The sequence below is a fragment of the Tachyglossus aculeatus genome, chromosome 14, assembly GCF_015852505.1.
Source record: "Tachyglossus aculeatus isolate mTacAcu1 chromosome 14, mTacAcu1.pri, whole genome shotgun sequence".
In the NCBI taxonomy this organism is placed as follows: domain Eukaryota; kingdom Metazoa; phylum Chordata; class Mammalia; order Monotremata; family Tachyglossidae; genus Tachyglossus; species Tachyglossus aculeatus.
The window spans coordinates 16,024,031-16,043,566 of NC_052079.1; the positions used below are offsets into that span (position 1 = coordinate 16,024,031).

Sequence of the window (19,536 nt, forward strand, 5' to 3'; positions counted from 1 at the left end):
GAGAGTGGGTAAAATGAGGGTTTAGTCAAAGAAGGCCTCAGAGGAGATGTGCTTTCAATAAGGCTTAGAATTTGGGGAGACTGGTGTTCTGTAAGATATGAAGAGGAAGGGAATTCCATAAGATCATTATAGACATGGCATGTGACTGTTAATTCTGTTCTATTACACTCTCCCAATCGTTTAAAATAGTGCTTTGCACTTAGTAAGAGCTCAGTAAATACAACTGATTGATTCATTGATTAGAGAGACGACCTAGGTGAAGAGTTGGCGGCAAAAGATAGACAAGATCAGTGAGTAAGTTGGTGTTAGAGGAGAAGAGTGAACATGTGGGTATGTAGCAAAAATCAGCAAGGTAAGATATGAGGGGTTTAAGTGCCTGAGTGCTTAAAAGCCAATGGTAAGGAGTTTCTGTTTGATTCAAAGGTGGATGGACAAACATTGGAGGATTTAGAGGAGTGGGGAAACATGGACTGAACTTTTATTAGAAAAAAAATCTAAGCAATAGATTTAAGTATGGACTGGAATGGGGAGAGACCAGAAGCAGGGAGGTCAGCAAGGAGGCTGATGCAGTAGTTAAATTGGGGTAAGATAAGTGTTTGGTTTAACATGGTAGCAGTTTGGATGGGGAGGTAAGTGCAGATTTTAGCGATGTCATGAACACAGAACCGATGGAATCTAGTTACAGATTGAATAGCTTGGTTGAATGAGAGAGATGAGTTGAGGATAACACAAAAGTAATTAGCTTGTGAGACAGGGAGAATGGTGGTGCTGTCTATAGTGATGTGACAGTCGGGGAGAGAACTGCCGAATTCTATCTATTGACTGCTATTTTTCACCAGTCTAACAAAATTCATACAGTAGCCTTGTAGAAGTAGCCTGGGAACCATTTTCACCTAGTGGATAGAGCACAAGCCCGGGAGTCAGAAGGCTCTAATCCCAACTCCTCCATTTGTCTGCTGTGTGATTTTGGGCAAGTCACTTTACTTCTCTGTGCCTCAGTTACCTCATCTGTAAAACAGGATTGAGACTGTAAGCCCCATGTAGGACAGGGGCTGTATCCAAACCAATTTGCTTATATCTATCCCTGTGTTTAGTATAGTGCATGGCACATAGTAGGTGCTTAACAGATACCATAATTATTATTATTGTTATTATTAGAATAATATCTTACAAATAATGTATTAAACATTGATGATATCTTGCTGAAGGAGTCTGTCCTAAGGAGAGAGCAGGGGACTGGGAGTCAGTAGACCCAGGTTTTGATCCCAGCTCCACCAGTTAACTGCTGTGGGATCTTGGCAAGTCTTGGGGCCTCACTTTCCTCAACTGAAAATAGGGATTAAATTCCTGTTCTCCTACTTCCTTAAACTGTGAGCCCTACTGTGAATAGACTTAGTCTGTGTTTATTTTTATTCTACTGCAGCATTTAACCCAGTCCTTGTTACATAGTAAGCATTTCCACAGTACCATATTTTTTTTAGATTACTATAACTACATTAGTTTCATCCCACTTACATCCAGAAGAAAGGGACCTCAGAAATATATATCTTTATTACTTAGTGTGTTCAAAATCAGCTGCTTTATGCCTGAGTTAAACCCCATGGCTTTATCTGGGGGATTTGTCTAGTCTTCTATGGGAGACTGAGTGCAGAGACTCTGCCCCTAGGAGGTGGCTGCTGTGCCTTTATAGAGAGAAAGAGATGCAAATGTGGTCCCTCCAGCCCTGATTAAAGCCGGCATAGCCCCTGTCCCTGCAGCTCTGGGAGAGGAACCCTAGCCCCGCTGTCTGTGCTGTTCCCTTCCGGCCACCAGAACAATCCCCAAAGCCCCCACCATGCAGTTTGCCCTCAGTCTGGTTTCTATCCTGATCCTACTCCAAGGTAATTGGGGAAAGATTTGAGAGACATGGGTGGCTAGTGTTTGTGTATGTGTGTCTGACTGTTCTCATGATCCATGCTGTCTCTTCTTTTGCAGATGTCCAGGGTGATGCCCAGCTGGTGGAGTCTGGGGGAGACATGAGACAGCCCGGGGGGTCTCTGCGCCTCTCCTGTAAAGCCTCTGGATTCACCTTCAGCAACTACTGGATGAACTGGGTCCGCCAGGCTCCAGGGAAGGGGCTGGAGTGGGTCGCAGCTATAAATACAGGTGGGAGTAACACATACTATCCAGACTCAGTGAAAGGCCGATTCACCATCTCCAGGGACAACGCCAACAGCCTGGTGAATCTGCAAATGGACAGCCTGAAAACTGAGGACACTGTCCTGTATTACTGTGCCAGAGATACACAGTGAGAGAAACCACATCCTGAGCCTGTCAGAAACCTTGGGCAGATTCCTGAGCTGCTGCTGGCTGGGGAGGAAGGCAGCAAAGACCACAAGCACCAGTCCGAGTCCAGGTCTCCCACCTCCTCACAGACAGTCAATGATTCCAGAAGATTTAGGGATAAAGTCCATCATCCAAATCCCTACCTCAAAGAGGCAGAAAATCTACTTGGAGCAAACCATTGAATTTTGGATTTTATTGAATAATAATGATAATAATAACAATGGTATTTAAGTGCCTACTAGATGCCAAACATTGTTCTAAGCACTGGGGTTAGATTACAAGGTAATCAGGTTGTCTCATGTGGGGCTCATAGTCTTAATCCCCATTTTACATATGAGGGAACTGAGGCATAGAGAATTAAGTGACTTGCCCCATGTCCCTTCCCCACAGCACCTGTATATATGTATATATGTTTGTACATATTTATTACTCTACTTATTTATTTTACTTGTACATATCTGTTCTATTTATTTTATTTTGTTAATATGTTTGGTTTTGTTCTCTGTCTCCCCCTTCTAGACTGTGAGCCCACTGTTGGGTAGGGACTGTCTCTATATGTTGCCAACATGTACTTCCCAAGTGCTTAGTACAGCGCTCTGCACACAGTAAGCACTCAATAAATATGATTGATTGATTGATTGTTTGACCTCTGACTCCAAAGCCTAGGTTCTTTCCACTGAGCCACACTGCTAAAGAGAGTGGAATAGATGAATCAGTAAGGAGTTGGGATCAGAGTGCTGCTGGGTGGGGTCACTGTGTCTCTCCTTGACCCCAGAGGTCCTGTTCCACATGTAGCTGGTGGGAATGGTGAAGACCTCAGAGCCCCTTAGACTCTCCTGTGCCAGCTCTGGCTGCTCCATCTCCAGTGGCTATTTTTTTTTAATGGTATTTGTTATGCACTAACTATGTACCAGGTACTGAACTAAGAACTGAGGTAAATACAAGGTAATCAGGTTGGACAAAGTCCCTGTCTCACAATCTTAATCCCCATTTTACAGATGAGGTAACTGAAAATGAAGTGACATACCAGAGGTCACACAGCAGACGAGTGGCGGAGTCGGGATTAAAACCCAGGTCCTTCTGACTCCCAGGGTGGTGCTTTATCCACCAGACAACCTTGGTGGAACTGGACGCCTCGGTCCCTATGGAGAGGACTGGAAGAGAGAGGTTGCTGTTCTGAGATGACAGGCTAAACTCCAGATCAGAACCACAGTTGACAGGTTCAATAATCAATCAATCGTATTTATTGAGCGCTTACTGTGTGCAGAACACTGTACTAAGCACTTGGGAAGTACAAGTTGGCAACATATAGAGACAGTCCCTACCCAACAGTGGGCTCACAGTCTAAAAGGGCTTTAAGCTATATTCATTCATTAATTCATTCGATCTTATTTATTGAGCGCTTACTGTGTGCAGAACACTGTACTAAGCACTTGGGAAGTACAAGTTGGCAACATATAGAGACAGTCCCTACCCAACAGTGGGCTCACAGTCTAAAAGGGCTTTAAGCTATATTCATTCATTAATTCATTCGATCTTATTTATTGAGCGCTTACTGTGTGCAGAACACTGTACTAAGCGCTTGGGAAGTATATCTGCAGCCTGACAGCCCCACATTACTGTGTTAGAGACTCAGTGTGGGGCAGTGAGTTCGAGCCCAGACACAAACCTTCCTCTGTAGGCTAAGAGGAGGCTGGGCAGCAGGGGGCGCTCAGAACCCAGCGAGCACCAGGAACCCAGTTCCAGGAGAATAATAATAATAATAATAATAATAATAATAATAATGGCATTTATTAAGCACTTACTATGTGCAAAGTACTGTTCTAAGCTCTGGGGAGGTGATCAGGCTGTCCCACTGGGGGCTCACAGTCTTAATCAGTGTGCGGTTTCGTCTCCCTGCCCAGCACAGAGCTTTCCTCCAGTAATAATCTTCTCCCTGAAAAGAAGCTCCTTGCGGACAGGAACTGGCTCCTCAAGTGCTTAGTCCACTGCATGACACTCAGTGAGCACCCAATAATTATCAATGGCACTGTAGCTGTTGCTACAGCAATCACACCTCTCGGTGGACTTCATCATTATTATCATTCATGAGCTCATCATCAGATTCAGGAAAGAGAAATCAAGTATTCATTCATTCCATTGCATTTACTGAGCGCTTACTGTGTGCAGAGCACTGTACTAAGCGCTTGGGAGGTACAAGTTGGCAACAAGCACCATGGCCTCGTGGAAAGAGCATGAGCCTGGGAGTCAGAGGATGTGGGTTCCAATACCAGCCTCGCCACATAATAATAATTATAATAATTATGGTATTTGTTAAGCGCTTACTCTGTGTCAAGCACTGTTCTAAGCACTGGCGTAGATACAAAGTAGTCAGGTGGTCCCACGTGGGGCTCGCAGTCTCAATCCCCATTTTACAGGTGAGGTAACTGAGGCCCCAGAGAAGAAAAGTGACTTGCCCAAGGTCACACAGCAGACAAGCGGTGGTGTCTGCTGGGCGACCTTGAATCAGTCACTTCACTTCTCTGGACCTCTGTTACATATGTAAATGGAGATTAAGACTAAGTCCCATGTGGGAAAAGGTCTATAACCAACCTGCCTATCTTGTATCTATCCCAGTGCTTAGAACAGTGCTTGGAATATAGTAAGCACTTAAAACCATATTTATTATTATTGCTATTAAGTGCCCTAGTGACTTCCCTCCATTTTTGATTAGTGGGATCTTTGCCAAACTGATCCAATAATGAAAATTGGAAAAACAGCTGGGGGTCCTAAATCTCACGCCAGAGCTCCAGTCAGTAATTGCAAGAGTTACAGTGATGGAGACTTACACAGATCCTAAGCTGGGGGACTTGAGAATGCCCAGATATTTTTGCTGGCCTGGGATGTAGAAGCTGAAGAAGACAAAAGCAGTGACTCAGAAATCTTCTATGAAATGCTACAGCTCATGCTAATAGCCTCCAGAGGCAAATCTCATGCAACCAATGAAATAAGCGTTTCTGGATAAGGTCAGTGAAGGGGGAGGAGTCAGACAGCAGCTGTTTCCCTCCCTGAGGAACAGCTTTGGCTCTGCCCTTGATATAGGCTGAGGATTGAGTGCCCTCTCCATCATTCTCAGGACACTGTGAAGGACAGAAATGTCAGGACTCCAGCAGCAGTATGTCCGAATGAGACCTCATTCCACTGGAATGTGGGTCTCCAGCTTTCTGGGCCTTGTCCTACTCTCGCAGCTGTCAGGTCAGTGTGTCTGCTCCCATTCCCAAGGCTCCTGGCTGTTAGAGCCCCAGGGTCTTGATAAACCATCCTCTCTCTCCTCTACAGGGGCCCTGGCCAAGATCACTCTGACTCAGAAACCTGCCGAGATCGCCAAGCCCGGAGCATCGGTAGTCCTGGAGTGTGCAGTGTCAGGCTACAACATCAACGATCACCACCTTCACTGGACCCGTCAGGCCCCGGGAAAAGGCTTGATTTGGATTGCAGCTTTTAAATCTGGAGACACCACGTACATCAGCGACTCTTTCAAAGGGAGAGTGACTCCCTCTACTAGTGGCTCCACTGGCCGATTGCAGATAGACAGACTGACAGCTGCAGACACTGCTGTCTATTACTGTTCTCCAAATGCTCACAGTGTGGGGCAGTGAGTGTGAGTCCAGACACAAACCTTCCCCTGCAGATGGTCAGGGTACCAGGGGGAGCTCAGGACCCGCTAAGCATGAGGAGTCCAGTACCAGGAGCAGGTGGAGAGCGAGGTGGAGAAAGAGTTTCTGATTAGAGTGTGTGGTTTCCTCTCCCTGCCCAGAGCACAGCTTTCCCCCAGGGTCTTCCTGACCCTGTTATTTTAGTGTGTTTCTAAGTTGTAGAGGGTACATTCTAAATAGAAATGTCTCTTGGGAGGGTGGGAGATGGAGCAAGACTAGTAGGCTGCAATCAATCAACATTAGTTATCAAAGATTTACTGCCTGCAGTTGAACAGCCTGACAGTCATGGATATGGCTGCATATTACTGTGCCAGACACACAGTGCAGGGCAGTGAGTGTGAATCCAGACACAAACCTTCCCCTGCAGATGGTCAGGAGGAGGCTGGGCAGCAGGGGCCCTCAGAACCCACAGCACACAAGAAGCCCATTTCCAGGTGCAGCGGGAGGCAGAGAAGAAATTTCTAATGTTACTTTACCCAGCACAGCACACAGGGACAGTCCCTGTTAATCAATCTCATGGCATCAGCCCTGTGGTTAAAAGTTCCTCACTCTGATTCCAGGAGTCTACTTGACGACTATCACCAGCCCTGGCTCTGAACTAATTTCTGATACTGCTTTGGTTTAGTTTGTCATCAGCTTTTTATATGGCATTTGTCACATGGTTACTGTATGTCAAGCACTGCACTAAGCACTGGGATAGATACAAGATAACAAGGTTGAACACTGTTTCTGCCCCATAAGGGGCTCACAGTCTAGGTAGGAGGGAATAGGATTTAATCCCCATTTTGCAGATGAGAGAACTGAGGCACAGAGAAATTACATGACTTGCCCAAGGTCACACAGCAGGTAAATGATGGAGCTGGAATTAGAACTCAGATCCCCTAACTCCCAGACCTGTTTTCTTTCCATTAGGCCATGCTGCTTCCCTGGAACAGGAACCCTGTTCAATTCTATGTCTTAATTTCCCTCATGGAATCTGGAACTGGGTACTCTTCTCAAAGTAGCCACCTTGGGAACAATGAAAATCACGTCACCCTTACCTTCTTCATCATCCTTCTTCACAGTTTCCAGCCCCAGGGACAAACATCGCATCTGAGCCAGCTTTTCTTTCCCTTAAACTATGGAGGGTTCCCCAATGTAAAAGTCCCTTTCCCTGTGCCCTTCACTGCTATAAGAAATGACTGGCTTGAGCAGTTGACGGGGGCATTCCCAACATCCCCCTATCCTGGTGTTGAATCTCAGTGATGTCACTGAATTGACAGTTACTGAAGGAGGGGGTAGATTCTGACGCTGTTGTAAAGTGAGAACCATCAGGATTTGCTGACAGACTGACCCATTGTTGTATCTTATCGCTGGGCTGAGGGCAGAGACTCATCCCCAGGAGGCAGATACTGTGACATTATAGAGAGGAGGAGATGCAAATGGAGCCCCTCCAGCCCCGAGTAAAGCCCACAAGGCCCCTGTCCCTGTAGCTCTGGGAGAGGAGCCCCACTCCTGCTGTCTGTGCTGTTCCCCTCCTGCCCCCAGAACTCCCTCAGTCTGCTTTCTGTTCTCACCCTGCTCCAATGTAATTTGGGAAAGATGTGAGAGACACAGCTAATGCGTGTTTATGTCTGACTGATTATTCTCATGCTCCCTGCTGTCTCTGTGTTTGCAGGTGTCCAGTGTGATGACCAGGTGGTGGAGCCTGGGGGAGATGTGAGACAGCTCAGGAGGTGTCTGTGCCTCTTTTGTGAAGCCTCCAGATTCACCTTCAACAGCTACTGCATGAGCTGGGTCCACCAAACCCTAGGGAAGGGGCTAGAGTGGGTTGCTATGATTAATTATGACGATAGTAACATCTACTATGCAGGCTCTGTGAAAGGCCGATTCACCATCTCCAGGGACAATGCCAATATTCTGCAAATGAAAAGCCTGAAAACTGAGGACACGGCCCTGTATTACTGTGAGAGATACAGACACAGTGAGAGAAACCACTTCCAGAGCCAGTCAGAAACACTTGGAGAATTCCTGAGCTTCCACTGGCTGGGGAAACAGAATAGCAGAGACCACAGACAACAAGCCCCAGGCTCGATTTCCCACATCTCACCTCACTGATTACTAAAAATTCCTGAAAGTTACATGATCTAACATTTAATCAAAAAGTATGATTCTTTGTGAACCTTTTATTCTTTTCCTCTTAAGGATGAGAAATTTCTTAAGAATTTTTCCTCTGTTTAAATTATATTCCCAGTGAAATCAATTAAATGTATTGACTTTTTAATTTTCAACTGAAACAACAAAATATAGCAAACAAAAAATAATGAAAAAGGGGCCAGTGATTCATCATAGTATGGAAGCAGCATGGCTTAGTAGATAGAACACGGGCTTGGTAATCAGAAAGTCATGGGTTCTAATACTGGCTCTGCTTCTTGTCTGCTGTGTGACCTTGGGCAAGTCACTTTATTTCTCTGTGCCTCAGTTAGTGGAGGGGCACCCATTCAAGTGACCCTGGATCTCAGACAGGACCCTGTCATCCACAACAACTCAGTGGCAAAGTGGCACTTTCTCCCCAGAAGTTGTGCTTGTCTCAGTCCTCCTGACCCTGAATTAGATTATACTAATTTTCCAGGTATGAAAGTGAGGCAGTGAGGAGTTTTCAGGGTTAAAGTCAAGTGAAACTGCTGAATGGAAAGTCAGGTCCTATTGGGAAAGAAACACAAACATTTCAGAACCAATGTTGGAAAAGGCTGTTTCTTGGGTGGTACTTGTCTTAGCTTATTCAGATAACATCAACTCATTTCCCATTTCCAGAAGTAGTGGGGTGGGCACTACAGGTCACCCTTTCTATTATGGGATACAGTAGCCTGGCTGGGGGTCTGAGGGCCAGTCTGCATTCATATGCTAGGAGTTCAAGTCCATGTGTGTCTTGTGCAATCTTTTCTGTGGTCCTGAACTGTTCTGTACAGCTCCTAATACTGGACTGATCAAATGGCAGAAACTCATGGAATGGCAGAGGAAGGGCCATCGACTGCTTAGAGCTCTAAGTCCACCTCTATCTCAGGCTGCATCTGCGGCCAGCCTGGGACAGGTTCCCTGCAAACCCTCTTGGGGAATTCCCAGCCACTAGGCTTGGGGGCATCTGAGGGCTCAGGGAGAGAACAATTCTCTTTGGCCCTGACCCAAAGGGCAGACTCCCCCAGGGGAGAAAGACACAGGCACAAGAGCCCTCCCCATCCACTCACCCCTTTATACTCAAAGTGGGACTCCTCCATGCAAATCTGGCCCCCAGGCTCGCAGGTGAAATAGGGGCCCTACGGTGGGGAGGGTCAGTCTCTCTCCTGAGCCCGGGCTGGAGGTCTCTGGGGAAGGCGTGGTTTCCCTGGCCCCAAAGAAGATGAAATCCTGGTGGCTGCTCCTATCTCTGCTGGCAGCTCCCCACTGTGAGTGTCTGTGAGATTTCAGAAAGGGGGAGATCATTCTTTGTTGTGTGGGATTCACTGTTTCTCTCCTTGTTCCCAGGGGTCCTGTCCGAGGTGCAGCTGGTGGAATTCGGCCCAGGAGTGGTGAAGCCCTCAGAGCCCCTCAGACTCTCTTGCGCCGTCTATGGATTTTCCATCACCAACTATGGTGTACACTGGATTCGGCAGCCCATAGGAGAAAGGCTACAGTGGATTGGAGTTATCTGGGGTGGTGGAAGCAGTGACTATAATCCGGCATTGCAGTCTCGAGTCAGCATCACCAGGGACACTTCCAAGAGCCAAGTATTTTTACAACTGAACAGCGCGACACCCACAGACACGGCCATGTATTACTGTGCGAGAAACACAGTGCGGAGTAGTGAGTGTGAGCCCACACAAAAACCTTCCCTTGCAGGTGGTCAGGAGGAGTCTGGGCAGCAGGAGGTGCTCAGGACCCACTGACCGCAAGGAGCCCAGTTCCAGGAGCAGGTGGAAAGTGTGGCAGAGAAAGTGTTTCTGTTCAGAGGTTGTAGTTTCTCCTTCCCAAACACAACAAGAGAAGCAGCATGGCTCAGTGGAAAGAGCCTGGGCTTTGGAGTCAAAGGTAATGGGTTTGAATCACAGCTACACCAATTGTCAGCTGCGTGACTTTGGGCAAGTCACTTAACTTCTCTGTGCCTCAGTTACCTCATCTGTAAAATGGGGATTGACTGTGAGTCCCATGTGGGACAACCTGATCACCTTATAACCTCCCCAGTGCTTAGAACAGTGCTTTGCACATAGTAGTTATAATTAGACGGCTGTTAACTTTGTAGCCCATCAATCAGTGGTATTTGTTGAGCACTAACTGAGAGCTGAGCACTGTACTAAGAGCTTAGGAGAGTGCAGTGTAAGAGTTTGTAGACATGTTCCATGTCCACTAGTTTACAGTTTAGAGGGGGATATGGACATCAATATATATGTATATATAAATACATATTTGTATTTGTAATTTATATATACCTGCTTTGGGGCTGATAAAGGGAGTAAATCTAAATGATGATGATGGCATTTGTTTGCAAATATTGGCATTTGCAAAGCACTGTTCTAAGCGCTGGGGAGGATACAAGGTCATCAGGTTGTCCCATGTGAGGCTCACAGTCTTAACCCCCATTTAACAGATGAGGAAACTGAGGCCCAGAGAAGTGAAGTGACTTGCCCAAAGTCACACAGTTGACAATTGGCAGAACCAGGATTTGAACCCATGACCTCTGACTCCAAAGCCTGGGCTCTTTCCACTGAGCTGCGAAGGGAGAGGGAATAGAGGAACTGAGGGCTTAGTTGGGGAAGGCCTCCTGAAGGAGATGTGATTTTAGTAGGGACTTGAAGGTGAAGAGAGTGATCAACTGTCACATATGAAGGGGAGGGATTTCCAGGCCAGGGGCAGGACTTTGTCAAGTTGTTAGTGGCAAAACAGATGTAATCAAGGTACAGAAAATAGGTTGGCATTAGAGGAGTGAAGTGAGCTTTCTGGGTTTTAATACAAATCAGTGAGGTAAGATGGGAGGGGCAAGGTGATTGAATGCTTTAAAGTCAATGGTCAGGAATTTCTGTTTGTTGCAGAGGTGGACGGGCAATTACTGGATGTTCTTAAGGAGCGGGGAAACATGGACTGGATGGTTTCTTAGAAAAATGATCCGGGCAGCAGAGTGAAGTATGGAGTGAAGTCTTTTAGACTGTGAGCCTGCTGTTGGGTAGGGACTGTCTCTGTGTGTTGCCAACTTGTACTTCCCAAGCGCTTAGTACAGTGATCTGCACACAGTAAGTGCTCAATAAATACAATTGATTGATTGATTGATTGGAGTGGGGACAGACAGGAGGCATGGAGGTCAGCAAGGAGGCCGATATAGTTATCAAGGTGACAGATGGAATGGGTGGGTTGAATAAGAGAGTAGACTCGAGGATAATAATAATAATAGTGCCATTTATTAAGCACTTACTATGTGCAAAGCACTGTTCTAAGTGCTCGGGAGGTTACAAGGTGATCAGGTTGTCCCACGGGGGGCTCACAGTCAATCCCCATTTTACAGATGAGGGAACTGAGGCACAGAGAAATGAAGTCACTTGCCCAAAGTCACACAGCTGACAATTGGTGGAGCTGGGATTTGAACCCATGACCTCTGACTCCAAAGCCCGTGCTCTTTCCACTGAGCCACACTGCTTCCCTAATCCCAAGGTTATGAAAAAAAGGGGGATGATGGTGCTGTCTACAGTGGGAGAAAAAGCAGGACATTCTTGCCCTCAAGGAGATACAAACCATGGCAGAGGGAAGAGGACACATTAGCAGAGGAGTCAGGCTAACTCCCTCAACAGCAGAGCCCTGAGCCTCAGATTCCCCAACTTCCCCCCACAGTGAGAGAGACTGCCCACCCCCACCCCATCTGGACTCCCAGAAGCCCCTTCTCCAGCATGGCAGGAGGAAGACACAGTGGCAACATGAGGCCTTTTCAAGATTTAAAAGCGAGGAACCCTGTGGTTGTGGCTTTTCCTACCATGACCATGGCTACAGAGTTTGCAGGAACGTTGACCAGCCCCACCTGAGCGTGGCAGAACCTGAAACTCTCCTCCCCAGGTCACATTGCCTGGGTGCTCTTATTATATCTGTCCTGTCTGTGTCTTTGATGTTTTACTGGGGTATTTATTACCTCATCTCTCCATATATACTGATTGATGTGGTCCTGTTCCTCAGCTTGTGAGCACCTGGAAGCCAGCAACTATGTTTAATTCTCATTCACTTAGTAATAATGGTATTTGTTAAGCGCTTACTATGTGCCAAGCATTGTTCTAAGACAATGCTATGCATGCTGTATGAATGACAGAATATATGAATGAACAAATGAATGAATGAGGCATCCCAGTGGCAAATTACACTGACCAGTCAACACTCAGCATTTTCCTGTGAACTGCTGGACAGCAGGGACGGAGACAAAAAGTGGAAACCCCCTCCAATGGTTTCCCTTCCATTTCCATCACTAACCCGCGGGATCAAGTCCTCTAGACCCTCCTCTGACTCCCAGTCTGCCCAACTAACTTTTCCTATTCTCTATAGCCTGCTGTGGGACAGGAACTCAGTGAGGCCTAGCCAGCCACCCCTTTCTCCCTGAGGAGCCCTGCTCCCCTCCCAGTCTATTTCTGGCTCACTCCTTTAACCTGTCTCAGTCCAGCAGCAACTGTGCTCTGTTCCCTCCCAGCAGAAAGAACCAGGTTGAGAATCCAAGTCTCCCCAAGCAGAGATGTTTATATTGGAACTAACAGCTTCCCTATAGAATTATGGATCAAAAAAAGGATTTTCCACACTGAAATTTCTTCCAGGAATGTGCCAAACCTGCATGTGTCCAGCCACGGTTTCTGCCTTTCATCTCACATTGTATGAGAAGCAGCGTGGCTCAGTAGGAAAGAGCCCGGGCTTTGGAGTCAGAGGTCATGGGTTCAAATCCCGGCTCCACCAATTGTCAGCTGTGTGACCTTGGGCAAGTCACTTAACTTCTCCGGGCCTCAGTTCCCTCATCTGTAAAATGGGGGTTAAATCTGTGAGCCTCACGAGGGACAACCTGATCACCTTGTAACCTCCCCAGCGCTTAGAACAGTGCTTTGCACATAGTAAGCGCTTAATAAATGCCATCATTATGGCCACCCTTAAATATCACCTATGACACTAACTTCAGATCAATCAACCTCACTCCCACGGGCTGGGCCCCCTGCAGGCTCTCCACACCCAGTGTCTGGCCTTCTACCCAGGGAGGGCTCTGCCCCTCTGGGAGGGTCTGCCCCATATTCATGCTGGGCTCATTCAGCGCTGGGCGGGGCATGCAAATCCCACAGCTCCAGATTCCTCTTTAATCCCTCCCTGGGCCCCACAGATCAGGTCCTGGCCCAGCTCAGGGACTCCCTTTCCAACCCTGACCCCGGACTCCACTCCGCTCTGCTCCCAGCACCATGATCTCCCCAGCCCACGTCTTCCTCCTTCTCACTGGACTCTCCTGTGTGTTCAGGTTTCCACCCTTGCCCACCTGCCCCTTTGCCCACCCCACTCTGGTAATGGGAATATCGATTTCCATGCACCTTAATCCTCTCTTTTTAACTCTCTCCCAGATGTCCAGTCAGAGGTTGTCCTGACACAGTCCTCCTCCGTACTGGCCCAGCCTGGACAGTCTCACAAACTGCAGTGCACCGTCAGTGGATTTGACCTGAGCAGCTACTACATGAATTGGATCCGACAGGAGCCCGGGAAGGGGCTGGAGTGGCTGGTCAGTTACTATACTTCAAGTAGCAATTACTACAACCCAGCCATCAAGGACCGATTCACAGCCTCCAAGGACAGATCCAATCTCTACTTACAAATTGACAGACTCACAGCTGCAGACACGGCCCTGTATTACTGTGCGAGAGACACAGTGTGGTGTAGTGAACGTGAGCCCACACAAAAACCTTCCCCTGCAGGGGGTCAGAAGGAGGCTGGGCAGCAGGAGACATTTAGGACCCACTGAGCACTAGGAACTCCATCCCAGGAACAGGTGGAGAGCAAAGAAGGAGCAGTAAAGGAGTCCGTGGTTTCTTCTACCATCCCAGCAACAGCCACCCCCAGAGCTGGGCTCTTCCTTCCTGACACTGTGACTGTCATTGCACTGGGCAGCACACAGAGAGATTAAATAATTATTTCCCATTCCCTTCTGCCCTACTTCTTTCCAAACCAGCAGGACTGGGAGGTTGAAATCAGGTGGGGTACCCCTAGGCAACGTACATCTGCCCTGAAAGCTCCAACTTTAAGACCAATTGGCATTTTGTGGGGGGCTGGGTGGGGGTGGAGGGGCTTATTTTAAAAATGATTTATATGTGCCAGGCACTATACTAAATACAGGGGTGGATATAAGCTAAGCAGGGTGGTCACAGTCCATGTTCATTCAATTGTATATATTAAGCCCTTACTGTATGCAGAGCACTCTACTAAGCACTTGGGAAAGTACATTACAGCAATAGTGACAATAATAATAATAATGATGTCATTTGTTAAGCGTTTATTATGTGCAAATCACTGTTCTAAGAGCTGGATACAAGGTGATCTGGATGTCCCACGTGGGGCTTACAGTCTTAATCCCCTTTTTACAGATGAGGGAACTGAGGCACAGAGAAGTTAAGTGACTTGCCCAAAGTCACACAGCTGACAAATGGTGGAGCCAGGATTAGAACCCATGACCTCTGACTCCCAAGCCCGTGCTCTTTCCACTGAGCCACACCACTTCTCTATCCCTGCCTACAACGAGCTCACAGTCTGGGGTGTTGTGGGGAAGCAGACATCAATATAAATAAATAAAATTACAGATATAAATGTGCTGTGAGGTAGGGGGAGAGCAAAAGGGAGCAAGTCAGAAAAATGTAGAAGGAGTGGGAGATGAGGAAAAGTGGGGCTTAGGGAAGGCCTTTTTAAGAATTTAACAATTAAGAACAATCATGCAAATAAATCTCATACACATTATAGGTAGATATCTCACATGATTCTACCATAGTCCTCTGGACCAGCAAGTGACAATTCACCATGGATTGTCATTCTTCTGTATTTTCCTCCAAATGGTGGAGTGTAATTTCTGTTAAACTGGTGTGGTCCATCAGGATGGTTTCCAGTTTCCAATTCTGTGATTTTTCCTTAAAACTTTCTTTGGTAAAATTATAGATATTCTGAAAAGAAAGATGACTTTGGGCATCTCTAATGATTGTTTATGAAATAGAGTCATAGCACAACTTTATGGCTTCCTAAAGGGCATATGGAATTTTAAATAATTATATCACTCCTGGGGAGAAATTGTTTCTAAAAGAAAGTTAGCTTAGAGTTGCATTATACATATTCTACTATATTAGTCCTCTCTACCTTAGAAATGGAGCTTATCTTGTTTTTATTGTGGTTTAAACCCACAGAAAGGGTATCATTAACATGAGCAAATCTATACTTGTAAATATTATGGAAAAGCATATGATCTGTACAATGTAGCTCTGTTTTTGCTAACTGCAGTTATGCAAATGAAATTGCTTGATTTATGGTTCATAAAATAAGCTCTGTTAAAATAGCCTGACAAACTGTTAGTTATTCAAAGAGACAAGTCTACTAAATTAGATTGTCTTGACTGGATATTAAACCACTTCATCTAGTTTGATAATTGTTTTCCTAAAATGGTGTGTTATCCATTATTGTTTAACTGATGCAAGGAGAGCTGCAGATGATTCCAAAGTAATCTCTGTTCTCACATGAACTTCATATCTGGGCCCGAAAAATGTGATCATTTTTAGATAGTAGCCAGATACGGAACTATGAAGTTAAGAACCATTACCAGAATTCTAAGTAATGAAGATGACCCAGAGCCCTTGGTTGAGGAACAGGCAGTTTAGTATACAGAAGAGTAAGGGTCCTTATAGGCAGTTCTATCTGTGCAGTAGTACAGTTCACAGATTTAAATTCTAAAGAATTTGCTAGACTGCTAATTCCGTTGTGTTCTCTTCCAATCGTTTAGTACAGTGCCATGCACATAATAAGCGCTCAATACCATTGATTGATTGACATGGATTAGTCCTCTGGAGATGGCCAGAATACTGGGAAGGGGAACCATGACATATCTAGGGTTAGGTGTCTAAAGGGTTTCATTCATTCAATCACATTTATTGAGCACTTACTGTGTGCAGATCACTATACTAAGCACTTGGGAAGTACAAATAGGCAACATATAGAGATGGTCCCTACCCAACAACGGGCTCACTAGTTCCACATCACATGGCCTTCTTACTGAAACCTTGGCAAAGTGTGATCTTAGCCATGCAATGGAAAGACAGGTCTTTGACCTATGAGATAGGGCACCTAGAAAAGTTGACAAAACTTGGAATCCAAATTCCTTCCCAAGCATTAGGAGAACTTCCTTCACTGTCACTATTCTATAGCTCTCACCATCTTCTAAACCTTCCTAGAACGCCAGTTCCTCCAGGAGTCTTTCCCATATTCCCAGGTCATAACTTCCCAAATTCCACTTCTGCAGTCTTGCCCCACCTCAGTACTTAAAAGTCCTTAGCAGGTACCACAGTCCCTGGCATTTCAGTCAGAAGAAAAATCCTTAGGGAAGAGTCATTGTATCTCATTTGCCTCATCAGCAAATTGGAAATTAAATATCTGTTCTCCAGCCTCAGACTATGAACCTCATTGTAAATATCTTGTTTCTACCCTAGCTCTTAACAGATACCATAAGTATTTCATTGCCATTTTCATCATTATCATCATTTAGTCAGATTCCATTTGCATCCAGGAGAGGAAAGTCCTCAGAAGCATATAAGATCCTCATTAATTAGTAGATATAAACTTATCCCCCTTGACCATCATGTCTGGGTCAAACCACAGGGCTTTATCCGGGGACTTTGGCTAGGCCCTTCTGTCTGAGATTGAAGGCAGGGACTCACCCCCAGGAGGCGGCTGTTGTGCCCTTATAGGAAGGAGGAAATGCAAATGTGGCCCTTCCAGCCCTGATTAAAGCCCACACGGCCCCTGTCCCTGCAGCTCTGGGAAAGGAGCCCCAGCCCCACTGTCTGCGCCGTTCCCCTCCTGCCTCCAGAATTGTCCCCACAGACCCCCACCATGCAGTCTGCCCTCGGTCTACTTTCCATCCTGACCCTGATCCAAGGTAATTGGGGAAAGATGAGAGCAACAAGAGTAGCTGGTGCTTGTGTTATGTGTGCCTGACTGTTTTTCTTGATACATGCAGTCTCTTCTTTTGCAGGTGCCCAGGGTGATGTACTGATCGAGTCAGGGGGTGATGTGAAACCGCCTGGAGCATCTCTGCTCCTCTCCTGTAAAACCTCCGGATTCACCTTCAGTAACTATGGCATGCACTGGGTTCGCCAGGCTCCAGGGAAGGGACTGGAGTGGGTCGCAGTTATAAATAGTAAAGGGGACTGGACAAGTTACGCAGGCTCTGTGAAAGGCCGATTCACCATCTCCAGGGACATCGCCAACAGCCAGCTATATCTGCAAATGACCAACCTGAAAACTGAGGACATGGCCCTCTATTATTGTGCAAGAAACACAGTGAGAGAAACCACATCCTGAGCCTGTCAAGAACCCTGGGAGGATTCTTGTGTTGCCACTCCCAGACAGCAAACCTAACTTCTCAGCATAGTGATAGGTTCTGTTATTAATACTATCCATTCCAAAAAAACTCCCCTCCTCCCCCAAACCCAAATCCCTTCAGTAGTCAAAGTTGAATATGAATGTGTTTGTTTTCTTGCATAACCAATTCAAAGCTCAGAAAAAAAATCCCAGGTAGCCCATTGAGGTGGCCATTTAACTCGGTTTAACTACAAACCCAATGGAATCAATTATAAAATATACTACAAAATTCACAAGTTCCAAGCCACTATTTGCAATGAAGTCTGCAGCAAATTAAATTCCCTGTGCTCCATATGGATGGGGCATCCCCACTCCTAACACTAAGACCTCCACATATATTTATACAGTCATCCAGCCCAGATCCACAGAGACTCACACAATCGGGCACTGGAGCAGCCCAGCCAGGAGACACAGATAGGAGGAAGTGAAGGAATGGAGGATGGCGGAGGTCTAGAGAGAGTGTGGACTCATATACTCAAACAAGATTCATCTTTATGAACAACAGCAATAAAATATATTTACTTAGCCCAGAAATCTATTAAGACTCTAAAAGAGCAATTTAAGTGAGGTATGCAGGGAACCAAACATCACAATTGGTTAAAAAGCATAAAGTAAACAATATAAAACACAGACTTTCCCTAATTTTGCCCTTGTCCATAATTTAGCTATGGTTCCCAAATCTACCAGGTACAATAAAAATCCACTTAACTGTTTCCACAGACTCGGGCCAGACACGTGCTTCCAAGATCTAATTCCCTCCTCCTATCACCTGCAACAGCAGACTAAGCACAAGATGCTTTGTCTTCTTGAGCTTTTGAACCTATCTGCCTTCCTCACAGTCCTTGCTACCTTCCCCAAGCCCATCCCTGGCATTGGCTGAGCTCCAGCTGATGTCATCAGGTGGCCAGTCTCTCCCAGGTGATTGGCATTGATGTAAATGAATTTCCCTCAGGCAGGCCTAGGGACCCTGGGTTATCAATTCAGGATGCCCTTCACCTATTCCAGGCCACTTTCTGTCTGGAGGGGCCAGCACACAGAAGTCTCGGGTGTTTTGTGAGTTAGGGGCATATTTGTCATACCTGTAGTGAGAACTCATTTGAGAAGATGGTGTTTCCAGAGGTGGACAACCCATGTGCATGACAGTGGCTGAAAAGGTCCAGGCAGGATGAAAGTAGTTAGTGCTTGCAGGGGTCATCTCTGCCTTTCAGGACTGTTTGACTCTCTATTTCCACACAGCCTCAGTTCAATGAGAGCAAGCTCTTTCCTGACTTCTGTCCTGCCTAATGTCATGGTCTCCATGCCACAGTGCCTTGTTAGAGACAATGCTTTGCACTGTTTTAACATCATGGATTCTCTCTTGTTTGCACACATGTATCTCATTTGGGTTTACCACCCAGCAGATACTCGTGCATTGTAGTAGCATCCATTCTCCTCACATGCACCCCTGGGGTGTAGTGAAATTTCATTTTTTTATGATATTTATTAGGCATGTATTATGTGCCAAGCACTGTACTAAGCCTTGGGGAACGTACAAGCCAATTATGTTGGACACAAATCATCTCCCACACAGAGTTCACAGTCAATCTCCATTTTACACATGAGGTAATTAAGGCACGAAGAAGTTACATGACTTCCCCAAGGTCACACAGCAAAGTGGCGGAGAAATAATTAGAATCCAGGTCCTTCTGACTCCCAGGCCTGTGCTCTATATATTAAGCCACACTGCTTCTCATAGGACATTTGATTCCTTGTTGTCACCATAATCTCCATCAATCACCCTAAACCTGTGCTACTTTTCTTCATTCTGTACTTATTCTATCTCTCCATGCATTGTGGAATAGTGGACTGCCTAAATCACAGATTTCAGAAAGCTTGGTAGTGTGAACAGTTTCCCAGTTGT

General features: G+C 46.1%; 4 gene segments (V, D, J or C); all 4 read left to right on the forward strand.

Moving 5' to 3' along the window:
• The first annotated feature begins 1,775 nt into the window (after positions 1-1,775).
• On the forward strand, positions 1,776-2,291 carry LOC119936571. The segment is given in 2 exon segments: positions 1,776-1,880; positions 1,975-2,291. Coding segments are annotated over 2 exon segments (363 nt in total).
• A 7,093-nt stretch (positions 2,292-9,384) lies between these two features.
• LOC119936572 lies at positions 9,385-9,922 on the forward strand. The segment is given in 2 exon segments: positions 9,385-9,442; positions 9,522-9,922. Coding segments are annotated over 2 exon segments (447 nt in total).
• A 3,484-nt stretch (positions 9,923-13,406) lies between these two features.
• LOC119936574 lies at positions 13,407-13,986 on the forward strand. The segment is given in 2 exon segments: positions 13,407-13,481; positions 13,592-13,986. Coding segments are annotated over 2 exon segments (441 nt in total).
• Positions 13,987-17,056: 3,070 nt separating this feature from the next.
• On the forward strand, positions 17,057-17,576 carry LOC119936575. The segment is given in 2 exon segments: positions 17,057-17,151; positions 17,248-17,576. Coding segments are annotated over 2 exon segments (375 nt in total).
• The last annotated feature ends 1,960 nt before the right edge of the window (positions 17,577-19,536 follow it).